We start from the raw sequence: 12,938 nt of genomic DNA, 5'->3' as shown, positions 1-12,938 counted from the left end.
GAAATGGATTTTTCTTATCCATTCCCTACCCAAAAGTGGTGGTCCACCGTTTGGTAGGACGTATAAATAAAGTCCTGGCACTTTCCTGCCGTTGTATTTAACTGTTACTTGCATTTTTCCCTTCGGGTAAACTTTTTGTCCCGTATATGTTTTTAATTTAATTTCCGTATCCTTTAAGGGAATGCGTTTGAACAGAGCCTGTTATAATCTTGTTCATTAATTACTGATAGGGCTGAACCCGTGTCCAGCTCCATATTAACTTCGACGCCTGCTACCTTCATTTTAACCCACATGGTGCTGTGGTCCTCCGTTTTGTCTACACCATATAACTTGAGACATCCCAGACCTTTAGGCTCTGCTTTTGTGCCTTCCTGTGACTCCTCTGATCTACTGTCAGACATCCTATGTATTTTTGTCCTTGCCTTGGTACTGCTCGGACTGCCCCCACTATTGGGTTTCGTACCCGACCGACAAACTTTCGCTATATGCCCCTTTTTTCCACACTGCCGGCATATTTTATCACGAAACCAACAATTACTTTGGTCGTGGGTGGTTTTGCCACAACGGTAGCATTTACCTTTGTGAAATGTCACCTCATGGGTGTCATAGCAGGTTGTGTTTTGTCGCATTTGAGCAGCACCCTGTGCTGCTGCTTCGTGGATCAATGCTATTTCAATCGCCTGATCTAGGCTGAGCTGTTTCTTGGCTAGCAACCGTTTTCGTGTACTCTCATTTAACATGCCACAGACAAATCTGTCTCTGATCGCGTCCGCCAATATGGCTCCAAACTGGCAAAGTTTGGACAACCTTCTGAGCTCAGCTAAATAGGCTGCCTGCGACCCATCATTCCTTTGGTCGCGTCTGTAGAAGCGGTACCTTTCTGCTATAAATGGTGGCTTAGGGTTTAAATGTACCTTTAACGTATCAACAATTTGGGCATACGTTTTGTCTGCTGGCTTTTCTGGAGTAAGAAGATTCCTCAGCAGACCGTATGTTTTTGCCCCCATACAATTTAATAAGGTTGCTACCTTTTTGTCATCTTCCACCTTGTTTACTATGCAATAAAGTTCATGCCTTTTGATATAGGCATCCCACTCTTCTGTGTCCTCAACAAATGCTGACAACCAACCTTCCTTAGACATTTTAAACTGCTGAAGAGCTTTTCCCGCCTTTCTCCACTAGATGGCGTTTTTTTTTTTAATTTTAAACTGCTGAAGAGAAAAAAAAACTTTTCCCCTTTGTCCACTAGATGGCGTTTTTCCCACCTTTTCTCCTGCTGCTGCTAACGGCTTTTCTCCAGCGTCGTTATTTTTGGCCCTTGCAGCTCCCGTTATTGCCACCGCCGCTATTGACAAAGACCTTCCCCTCTCGTGGCTTGCTAGTCCTTGTGGCTCCGTTTGTTCCCCAGATCGCCTGCCCATTCTGGCCCTTGCAGCTCCCGTTCCCCGGGAAGGATTTCAGTTTACCTGGCCCTGGGTGGACTTTTGCCCCGTGGCTGGAGCGCCCATTCAGCCTCTTCTCTCAGCTGCTGCAGCCTCCGCTGGAACCCTCTCTCTCTCGCTCCGTTGCTGCCGCTCCTCCCGAACCTGGAGTGCTGGGCGGCCTCCTTCGGTCGACGCTGGACTCTGCAGGCTGGCTGGTAAGAAACCTCTCTCCGTACTGCTACCGTTCCTTTGTTGCACCGTGTACTGGTGAGTTCGAACCTTACTCGTCGCCAGTGTAAAGTATGTGTCTATACTTAATCCAATAATGAAGAGACAGCTTGGAAGATTCAACGTAGGTCTTTACTTAATACCAACAGGCGGGGAACTGAGGGGAGATCAGTACCCACAGTACTATTTATACCCCTATGGCCAGGAGTGGTACTACGGTATCACTACGCCCTACAAAGTAGTGCTGCCCTGGCCATAGGTTTAAAGTAACATACCTATTACATACACAACATCCACCATCTTGCAGTATGTACAGATACAATATCTGTATTTCCTTGCCGTTGTATTCGACAGGCACCCTTATTTTTCCTCTGGGGTATACTTTTTGCCCCGTATACGTCTTCAAGACAATGGATGTCTCTTTCAAGGGTATGTGTGAGAATAGCCGCTCGTAGTCTCGTCGATTCATGACGGTTAGAGCTGATCCTGTATCCAATTCCATTTTGACTTGGGACCCTGCTATCGTGAGGGTGACCCAAATGGTTCGGTGATCCTCTTTTGCGATTACGTTGTGAAGTTTGAGACAGCTTAGTCTCTTGTTCCCGGATTCACTATCGCTCATCTGGTCTTCGGAACTACTGTCCGTCATCTTTTGTACTTTCCTGTACGGTTCCTTAGTAGCCTTTTTGTTGTCGTTGGTCTTCTTCCCAGACCTGCAAACTCGTGCAATGTGTCCCATCTTTCCGCATTGCCTGCATATTTTGTCCTTGGACCAGCAGTCCTTCTGGTCATGGGTTGTTCTGCCGCAGCGATAACATTTTGCAAATCCCCGTGTCATTTCGTGGGTGCCGTATTCCTGTGGCTTTTGCTGTATTTCCGCAGCTCCCCTTGCTGCTGCTTCGTACGATACTGCCACGCTGAAAGCCTTATCTAACGTCAGCTCTTTCTCTGAGAGTAACCTCTTCTGGGTTCCTTCACTCAGGAGTCCACAGACAAATTTGTCCCGTAAGGTATCTGCCAGTCCTGCTCCGAACTGGCAGTGCTTTGATAGCTTGCGTAGTTCCGTAAGGTAATCAGCATTGCTCTCTTTATGCTGATTTCTCCTGTGGAATTTAAATCTTTCTGCTATCAGCAGCGGTGTAGGATTTAGGTGTTCCTGTAGGATAGCAACAATTTCGTTAAAACTCTTCGCCTTCGGTTTGGCTGGAGTAATCAGGTCCCACAATAGGCCGTACGTTCTTGCGCCCATTAAGTTTAGCAGTACCGATGCCTTTTTCTCATCGGCTACTTCGTTTGCCTCGCAATATACCTCGACTCTTTCCACATACGTGGTCCAGTCTTCTATTGCGTTATCGAAGGCAGTGATATTGCCAGTCTTCGGCATCTTGGAAATCTAAGATGGCGCCTCCCGCGCTTTGCCTTCTTCCCCGATTTAAGAAAATGGCGCCTCCCGCGCTTTGCCTTCTTCCCCGCTGGATTAAGATGGCGCCTCCCGCGCTTTCTGTCTTCTCCGCTGTTGCTAGCGCTGTTGCTGGCGTTTTATGCCTTGATGGCGACGCCCTATGGTCTTCGCGCACTTCCCCCCGCGCTGCTGCTAACGCCGCTCTCCGCGGTTCCCGTGGCAAACTGCAGCTCCTCGCGGCTTTCTGCGCATTTAATTTTTATTATTTCCCCGTCGTCGGAACAACCCTGCGGGACACTTGCCTCCCTCTTCTCGGGCCTGTACGCTGCCCGGCTTCATAGCACCGGCCGCGCCCTGTGTGCTCCACCCTCTCTATCTCTCCTCTTCCCGACAGCGCTGCTCGGCCCCGTTGCAAAGCCACCCGCTCGAGCTCTAGACCGCCGCAGCCCAGGAAGGATCAGTGTACTACCTGCCACCAGCCCGATTAGCTGAAGCACCATCGACAGGATAACCAAGCCCCAGTCTCGACAGCCTCTCCTGCAAATCTTCAACTCCGCTGACTCAGAGGCGGATGCCCACGGTCGATGCCCGTTTCTTCTGTTTCTTCCTTCTTTCTGGCCTCGACCTCTGATAACTTCGCTTCAGGGATGGATCCCCATGAGGTGGTGCAGACTGTAGGTAAGTTCGTATCTGCTCGTCGCCAGTATTATGTCTGTGTATAATTGAGACACGGACTGCAGGAGTTGGTTATAACAGGTCTTTATTGAATGGAGGCAACCTGGAACTACTATGCAAATGTTACTACACAGGCTTATATACAGGGGTGGTCACTACTGGTACTGCAGCATACAGGGGCTGCAGAATATAGTTCCTTCTGCAAAGTACATACACTATAGTTCTGACTTCGACCTCCAAGAAGCTTCTCTTCAGGGAAAAGATCCCCGTGAGGTGATGCAGTACTGCAGGTGAGTTCAAACCTGCCCGTCGCCAGTGTAGTGTCCGAGGATCAATAATACTCAGACTGCAGGAGAACAATAAAACAGGTATTTACTGAACAGAGAGTAATTCAAGACTGAAATACAGAAGCCTGCTATGGCTTTATATACAGGGGTGGTCACTGCTGGTACTGCAGTATAGAATCAGTTCTTCTCTTAAAGGCACATACACAACAGGGATTAATTGAGGATTTTAAGATTTTGAAAGGAATTGATGGGGTAGATAGAGGAAAAACATTTTCCGCTGGCGAGGGATCTATCACAAGGAGACATAACCTTAGAATCAGAGTCAGGCCATTCAGGAGAGAAGTTAGGAAACACGTCTTCACGCAAAGGGTGGCAGAAGTGTGGAACTCTCTCCCACAAAGCGCAGTAGATGCTAGTGCAATTAATAATTTTAAATCTGAGATTGATAGATTTTTGCTGGCCACTGGTATTAAAGGATATGGAACCAAGGCAGGTGGATGGAGTTAGGATACAGAGCAACCATGATCTCATTGAATGGTGGAACAGGCTCAAGGGGCTGAATGGCCGACTCCTGTTCCTATGTAAACAATGGTGTGTGGGGAGGTATCAAAGTGGAAACCAGTTGCCAGTGGAGTCTTCTTGAGATGGATGCTGATTATAATTTCTATAAAGTGACCGAGAGGCTGGAATATTTTCCTCTGATTATGGGTGACTCCAAATGGTGTGCAGTGCCCCACAGAGGGATTTAAAGTTTTCATGGCTCTGGATAATTCAGATCCAGGAAAGTTCTGTTGAGTGCAGGCCACAAGGACTCGTGACAGTTGCCAAAGTTAAAGTTAAAGTTGCCAAAGGTAAATAGGGAATTTATAAAGCCCAGGATCCCATATGCTTTTTTAACAGCAACTTGTCCTGCCATCTTCAAAGATTTGTGTCTGTGAACCCCCAGGTCTCTCTTTTCCTGCATCCCCTTTAAAATTGTACCATTCACTTTATATTGCAGTGATGTCAATCCAGTCGGAGGTGCAGCATTTACTGATAATCTGCCCATTTGTGTTTCTGTAGATATGAGGGAGCAGGATGGCAATACTTCCTACAGTCAGAGTGTTCGGTTGCACTCTGAATTCCAGGTGAGAGTGATTCACTCACCCGCACAGTTTGCCAATTCTCTGTTCTCGTCAACACTATTTTCTGTGTTGTTTTTGCATCCTCTTCCAACGTGTCTCCACCGTCATCCAGTTGGATGGGACTGCACTCACCTAGTTTCAATCTTAGCTATCTAATCGTAGCCAGAGAATCACCTGCAACGGCTTCTCTTCCCACTCCTGCATCATTACCTCTGGTGTCCCCCAAGGATCTATCCTTGGCCCCCTCCTATTTCTCATCTACATGTTGCCCCTCGGCGACATCATCCGAAAACAGTGTCAGTTCCCACATGTACACTGACGACACCCAGCTCTACCTCACCACCACTTCTTTCAAACCCTCGACGGTCTCTAAATTGTCAGACTGCTTGTCTGACATCCAGTTCTGGATGAGAAGAAATTTTCTCCAATTAAATATTGGGAAGACCGAAGCCATTGTTTTCGGTCCCCGCGCACACTCCGTTCCCTAACCACCAACTCCATCCCTCTCCCTAACATCTGTCTGAGGCTGAACCACACTGTTCGCAACCTTGGTGTCATATTTGACCCGAAATGAGCTTCCAACCACACATCCATAGCATAACTAAGACCGCCTATTTCCACCTCCCTAACATTGCCCGTCTCCGCCTTGCCTCAGCTCATCCGCTGCTGAAACCCTCATCCATGCCTTTGTTACCTCTAGACTTGACTATTCCAACGCACTCCTGGCTGGCCTCCCATATTCTACCCTACGTAAACTCGGCTGCTCGTGTCCTAACTCACACCAAGTCCTGTTCACCCATCACCCCTGTGCTCGCTGACCTACATTGGCTCCCGGTTAAGCAACGCCTCGATTTCAAAATTCTCATCATTGTTTTTAAATCCCTCCAAGGCCTCACCCCTCCCTATCTCTGTAACCTTGTCCAGCCCTACAACCCCCTGAGATATCTGCGCTCCTCTAATTCTGCCCTCTTGAGCACCCCTGATAATAATTGCTCCACCATTGGTGGCCATGTCTTCAGCTGCCTAGGCCTTAAGCTCTGGAATTCCCTCCCTAAACCTCTCCATCTCTCTACTTCTCTTTCCTCCTTTAAGACGCTCCTTAAAACCTACCTCTTTGACCAAGCTTTTGGTCATCTGACCTTAATTTCTCCTTATGTGGCTCGGTGTCAAATTTTTTGTCTTATAATACTCCTGTGAAGCGCCTTGGGACGTTTTACTACGTTAAAGGTGCTATATAAATACAAGTTGTTGATTTTTCATTATTTCAGTCGGGTCCTGATAATTAAAAACACTAATGGAATGTTGCCCTTTATATCAAGAGGACTAAGAACATAAGAAACAGCAGCAGGAGTCGGCCATTTGGCCCTTCGAGCCTGCTCCGCCATTCATGGAGATCATGGCTGATCTTCTACCTCAGCTCCATTCACCGGCCCTTTCGCCATATTCCTTGATGCCCTTACTAGTCAGAACTCTATCGCCTTCTGTTTCTTCTCACCTCAGTCCTGAATGGCCTACCCTTTATCCTGAGGCTGTGGCCCCTGGTTCTAGACTCCCCAGCCAAGGGAAACATTCTCCCAGCTTCCACCCTATCAAGCCCTGTAATAATTTTGTATGCTTCAATGAGCTCCCCTCTCATTCTTCTGAATTCAAGAGAATACAGGCCTAGTTTACTCAATCTCTTCTCATACAACAGTCCCGCCATCCCAGGAATCAATCCCGTGAACCTTTGTTGCACTCCCTCTATGGCAAGTATATCCTTCCTTAGATAAGGAGAGCAAAATTGTACACAGTATTCCAGGTGTGGTCTCACCAAGGCCCTATATAATTGGAGTAAGACTTCTTTACTCCTGTACTTAAATCCTCTTGTAATGAAGACCAGCATACCATTTGGCTTCCTAATGGCTTGCTGCACCTGCACATTCACTTTCAGTGACTCATGTACAAGGACACCCAGGTCCCTTTGAGCATCTGCATTCCCCAATCTTTCACCATTTAGGAAATACTCTGTCTTTCTGTTTTTTTCTACCAAAGTGGATAACTTCACATTTATCCACATTATATTCCATCTGCCATGTTCTCGCCAACTCACTGAGTCTGTCAAGATCCCCTTGACGCCTCTTCACATCCCCTTCACAACTGACACTGCCACCTAGCTTTGTATCATCAGCAAATTTGGAAATGTTACATTTAGTCCCCTCATCCAAATCATTGCTATAGATTGTGAATAGCTGGGGCCCAAGCACCGATCCTTGCAGTACCCCACTAGTCACAGTCTGCCATCCTGAAAAAGACCCGTTTATCCCTACTCTTTGTTTTCTGTCTGTTAACCAATTCTCAATCCATGCTAGTATATTACCTCCAATTCCATGTGCCCTAACTTTGTTCACCAATCTCTTGTGTGGGACCTTATCGAAGGCCTTCTGAAAATCCAAATACACCACATCTACTGGTTCCCCTTTGTCTACTCCACTAGTTACATCCTCAAAGAACTCCAATAGGTTTGTCAAACAGGATTTCTCTTTCATAAATCCATGTTGACTCTGCCCAATCTTACTATTAGTTTCTAAGTGCCCAGTTATTGCATCCTTTATAATAGATTCCAGCATTTTCCCATATTGATGTGAGGCTAACAGGTCTGTAGTTCCCTGTTTTCTCTCTCCCTCCTTTCTTAAATAGCGGGGTTACATTTGCTATCCTCCAATCTGCAGGAACTGTTACAGAATCTATAGAATTTTGGAAGATGACAACCAATGCGTCCACTATCCCATACCTCTTTCAAAACCCTAGGATGTAGGTCATCCGGTCCTTGGGATTTATCGAATTTTAGTCCCAATAATTTTGCTAGTACTGTTTTTTTACTAATAATTTCTTTAAATTCCTCATTCTCACCACACCTTTGGTTTTCTCGTATTTCTGGGAGGTTTTTTGTGTCTTCCTCCGTGAAGACAGAAACAAAGTATTTATTAAATTTCTCTGCCATTTCCTCATTCCCCATTATAAATTCTCCCCTCTCTGACAGTAAAGGACCTACATTTACCTTCGCTAGTCTTTCCCTTTTCACATACCTATAGAAGCTTTTACAATCGTTTTTATATTTTTTGCTAGTTTGTGCTCATTTTCCATTTTCCCTTTCTTTATCAATTTCTTGGTCCCCCTTTGATTTCTAAAAAGATCCCAATCCTCAGTCTGACCACTTTTTCTGGCAATTTTATAAGCTTCCTCCTTTGACTTAATCCTAGCTTTAATTTCTTTTGTTAGCCATGGTTGGATCACTTTTCCTTTTGGGTTTTTATGCCCTAGAGGAATATGTTTGTTGCAAATTATGCATTATTTCCTTGAATGTTAGCCATTGTATGTCCACCTTCATACCTTGTAGTGTAGTCTCCCAATCTACCATGGCCAACTTGTCCCTCATACCCTTGTAGTTTCCTCTGGTTAGATTGAAGACCTTAGTTCTGAGTGGAAGTTATGTTACAGTTATATAAAGCTCTGGTTAGACCCTATCTGCATTCAGTTTTGGGCACTACACCTAAGGTAGTATATATTGGCCTTGGAGGGGGTGCAGCGCAGATTCACCAGAATGATCGCAGGGCCAAAAGTGTTAAATTACGAGGTTGTATAGACTAGGCTTGTATTCTTCCGAGTATATAAGATTAAGTGTTTAAGATGATTAAAGTATTTGATAGGGTAGAGAGAGAGAAACTATTTCCTCTGGTGGGTGAGTCCAGATAAGGGGGTATAACCTTAAAATTAGAGCTAGGCTGTTCAGGGGTGATGTCAGGAAGCACTTCTTCACACAAAGGGTGGTGGAAATCTGGAACTCTTGCCCCCAAAAAGCTGTTGAGGCTGGGGGTCAATTGAAAATGTCAAAAGTGAGATTGCTGGATTTTTGTTAGATAAGGGAATTAAGGGTTATGGAACCTAGGCGCGCTCGGTGTGTGACTGATACTGAACGAAGGAGAGTGTTGGGGACTGGATGCAGCGGGTAATGTTCGATGTTGTATCTCATGATCTCTTGTTTGTCTATAACAGAGTCTGGGCAGCTACAAAATGGAGAGCATTCCAAGGGGCAACTGTGTCATAATTAACAACCGTACCTTTCAAACGTTGCTGAAGCGCAGAGGAACCAATGTGGATGCGGGTAATTATTGGAATCGCCGACTTGTTCTTGAACCTTGTGTAGCTTTGCCCCGATGAGTGAAGCTACAACCGTTTCACCATCGGATCAACTTGTGTCCCCACAGTGCGGCTGGAGAAGACCTTCAGTTGGCTGGGATTCGAGGTGACCCTGTTGCAGGACCTTTCTGCTGCAAAGATACAAGAGGAGATGGAGCGCTACCGGCAGGTTGACCACACGCTCCACGATTGCTTCGTCTGCTGCATCCTGACCCACGGCCAGAAGGGCGTGATGTGCGGTACGGACGGTCAGCAGGTCGCCATTCGCGACATCACCTCGGCCTTCTCGGCCTCGCGATGTCGCTCTCTCCAGCAGAAGCCCAAGCTCTTCTTCATCCAGGCGTGCCAGGGCTCCAAGAAGCAGGACGGCGTTGTGATCGAGGCCGAGAGCGTCAGTCCCGAGCTGGAGGAGGACGCGGTCTGCACCACCAGTGCCACCATCCCCGATGAGGCGGACTTCCTGCTGGGCATGGCGACGGTGGAGGGATACGTCTCGTTCCGAGACGTTGAACAGGGCACCTGGTACATTCAGTCACTCTGCGACAACCTGGAGAAATACTGCGCCAGGTAAGCACCCCACCCTGAGTGACGGGGTAAACGTGGGGAACATGGGGGAGGGGGGAACACGGGGGAGTGGGGAACACGGGGGAGTGGGGAACAGGGGGGAGGGGGGAGCACGGGGGAGGGGGGAGTGGGGAGCACGGGGGAGGGGGGAGCACGGGGGAGGGGGGAGTGGGGAACACGGGGGAGGGGGGAGCACAGGGGAGGGGGAGTGGGGAATGGGGGGGGAGGGGGGAACACGGGGGAGGGGGAACACGGGGGAGGGGGGAACACGGGGGGGGAGAGGGGAACACGGGGGGAGGGGGGAACACGGGGGAGTGGGGAACACGGGGCAGGGGGGAACAGGGGAGGGGGAGTGGGGAACACGGGGGAGGGGGAGTGGGGAACACGGGGGAGGGGGGAGTGGGGAACACGGGGGAGGGGGGAACACGGGGGATGGGGGTACACTGGGGAGTGGGGAACACGAGGGAGGGGGAGGGGGGAACACGGGGGAGGGGAGAGTGGGGAACACGGGGGAGGGGGGAACACGGGGGAGGGGGGAACACGGGGGAGGGGGAACACGGGGGAGTGGGGAACACGGGAAGGGAGAAGGGGGAACACGGGGGAGTGGGGAACATGGGGGAGTGGGAGTGGGGAACACGGGACGGGAGAAGGGGGAACACGGGGGAGTGGGGAACACGGGGGGAGTGGGAGTGGGGAACACGGGAAGGGAGAAGGGGGAACACGGGGGAGTGGGGAACACGGGGGATTGGGGAACACGGGGGAGGGGGAGTGGGGAACACGGGGGAGGGGAGTGGGGAACATGGGGGAGGGGGGAATACGGGGGAGGGGGGAACACAGGGGGGAGGCGGGGGAGGGGGGAGTGGGGAACACCGGGGAGTGGGGAACACGGGGGGAGAATGTGGAACATGGGGAGAATGGGGAAAACAGGTAAGGGGAAGACGAGGGGAGAATGGGGAACACGGAGTGGGGAGTGGATAACACGGTGGGGAGTGGGGCATATGGGGTAGGGGACAGAAGAGTGGGACATGTGGGTGGGTGAAGGGAGCAGGGGGTCTGTCGTTCTCAGCCTCTCCCAGTCCAGGCCCCAGGCCCCCTCACTCGCCAGGCCTGGGCTTAGTGCACTGGGCGTGCGTGCATTGATAAGAGCGACTAGCTGACGGAATTGTCTCTTTGCTCCTTTCCAGTGAGGACCTCCTGAGCATTCTTACCATCGTCAACAAGGATGTCAGTGAGAAAAAGGACAAGGCAGACAAGACGCAGATGCCACAGCCCAGTTACACCCTCAGGAAGAAACTTTACTTCCCTGTGGCCCAAAGCTTTGCTCAGTTCTCTAACTCCTCGTAGAGTCTCCACACTGGTGCCATGGTCGTTGGGGGGGGGGTGGGGGGGGGTGTTCCAGTGGGTGCTGGGGGTCCCAGGGGTCTCAGCTGATGGGGTCCCGGTGTACTGGGGGTCTCGGGTCCTGGGGGTCTCGGGTGCTGGGGTCCCGGGGGTCTCAGGTGATGAGCCCCCGGGGTACCGGGGGTCTCGGGTGCTGGAGTCCTGGGGGTTTCAGTTGCTGGTGTCCTGGGGTACTGGGGGTCCCAGGTGATGAGCCCCTGGGGTACTGGGGGTCCCAGGTGGTCTCAGGTGCTGGGGTCCCGGGGTACTGGGGGTCTCAGGTGCTGGGGCCCGGGGTACTGGGGGTCCCGGGGGGGTCTCGGGTGCTGGGGGTCCAGGGTACTGGGGGTCTTAGGTGCTGGAGTCCCTGGGGTCTCAGGTGATGGGATACTGGGGGTCACGGGGGTCTCAGGTGATGCGGTCCCGGGGTACTGGGGGTCCCGGGGGTCTCAGGTACTGGGGTCCCGGGGGTCTCAGGTGCTGGGGTCCCGGGGGTCTCAGGTGCTGGGGTCCCGGGGTACAGGGGGTCCCGGGGGTCTCAGGTGCTGGGGTACTGGGGGTCCCTGGGGTCTCAGGTGCTGGGGTCCCTGGGTACCGGGGGTCCCAGGTGCTGAGGTCCCGCTGTTCTCAGGTGCTGGGGTCCCGCTGTTCTCAGGTGCTGGGGTACTGGGGGTCTCAGGTGCTGGGGTACTGGGGGTCTCAGGTGCTGGGGTACTGGGGGTCTCAGGTGCTGGGGTACTGGGGGTCTCAGGTGCTGAAGGTCCCGGGTGTGCTGGGTGTCCTGAGGGTGCCAGGCTGGTGGGGGGCGGGGGGTGGAGGGCTCAGGGGGTGCGATGCTGCGATGGTAGGTTGCTGGTGCCCCTGGGGTGCTGGTGGGGGGGTCCGTGTGATCCACTCTGTCTGAGGGACCCTCATGTTTCAATGTGAATGCTGCTCATTAACCCGGGGTCTGCGTCTGGGTCTGCTCTGAGCCGCAGTGAACAGTTTATATTTTACACCGTTCCATAGATTATTTTATGATCAAAACGTGGCAGTATTTTCTAGCAAATTTTTAAAATATTTTATATGACTTAAAAATTAATGAAGTGGGAGGGGCCCAGCGTGAGGTTTCCTTTTCTGCTAAAGGTTCTTTGCACCTGGTCTGGTTTTGTTTTTCCCTCCATGGCCGAGAGAAAATCTCGTGCAGTTGTTCCTTGCTGAGTCCTTGCACAGAAAGAGGGAAAGAGGTTTGTAAATTTTAAATGAATAAGTTTATTATCTGACTGAAGTTCAGGTGATTCTCTCCTCAACACTTGATTACTGGAGATCTCTTGTGATTTTCTCATTCTTGGATTTTAAGCTTGTGTTTACAATCAGTTGCTCACGAGTCCTCAGTGACAGTAAATGATCAAAAATAAATCTTGAATGTAACTATCTCACTTTTAATGCTTATTTGTGGTTGTACCTTTTGAAAGTGTGAAATTAGCAATAAACAGACAAACAATTGTGAATGAGCACTGTACACATCCCTATTTATAGAATCATAGAATGATACAGCACAGAAAGAGGCCATTCGGCTTGTGTACGTACACCTCCAGGTCTCTCTGTTCCTGCACCACCTTTAAAATTGTATCATTTAGTTTATACTGTGATTCGCTCTGGATCGTACCCAAAGTGGTTAGCCATTGAAACAAGAATC

At 50.0% G+C, this 12,938-nt stretch overlaps 1 protein-coding gene across 1 annotated transcript in view; it reads left to right on the top strand.

Moving 5' to 3' along the window:
- The window catches only part of LOC147120057 (caspase-8-like), a 54,440-nt gene extending 41,690 nt beyond the window's left edge, over nt 1-12,750 (top strand). The window contains exons 8-11 of the mRNA XM_085985573.1: nt 5,079-5,143; nt 9,173-9,281; nt 9,385-9,883; nt 11,065-12,750. Coding sequence (XP_085841699.1) covers nt 5,079-5,143; nt 9,173-9,281; nt 9,385-9,883; nt 11,065-11,224 — 833 coding nt within the window. The 3' untranslated portion in view covers nt 11,225-12,750. The remainder of the gene's footprint in view (nt 1-5,078; nt 5,144-9,172; nt 9,282-9,384; nt 9,884-11,064) is intronic.
- The last annotated feature ends 188 nt before the right edge of the window (nt 12,751-12,938 follow it).

The sequence above is a fragment of the Somniosus microcephalus genome, chromosome 4 (assembly GCF_052327205.1).
Source record: "Somniosus microcephalus isolate GS21.2 chromosome 4, FLI_Smic_1.0, whole genome shotgun sequence".
Lineage (NCBI taxonomy): Eukaryota > Metazoa > Chordata > Chondrichthyes > Squaliformes > Somniosidae > Somniosus > Somniosus microcephalus.
This window is presented reverse-complemented; position numbering and strand designations above follow the sequence as displayed.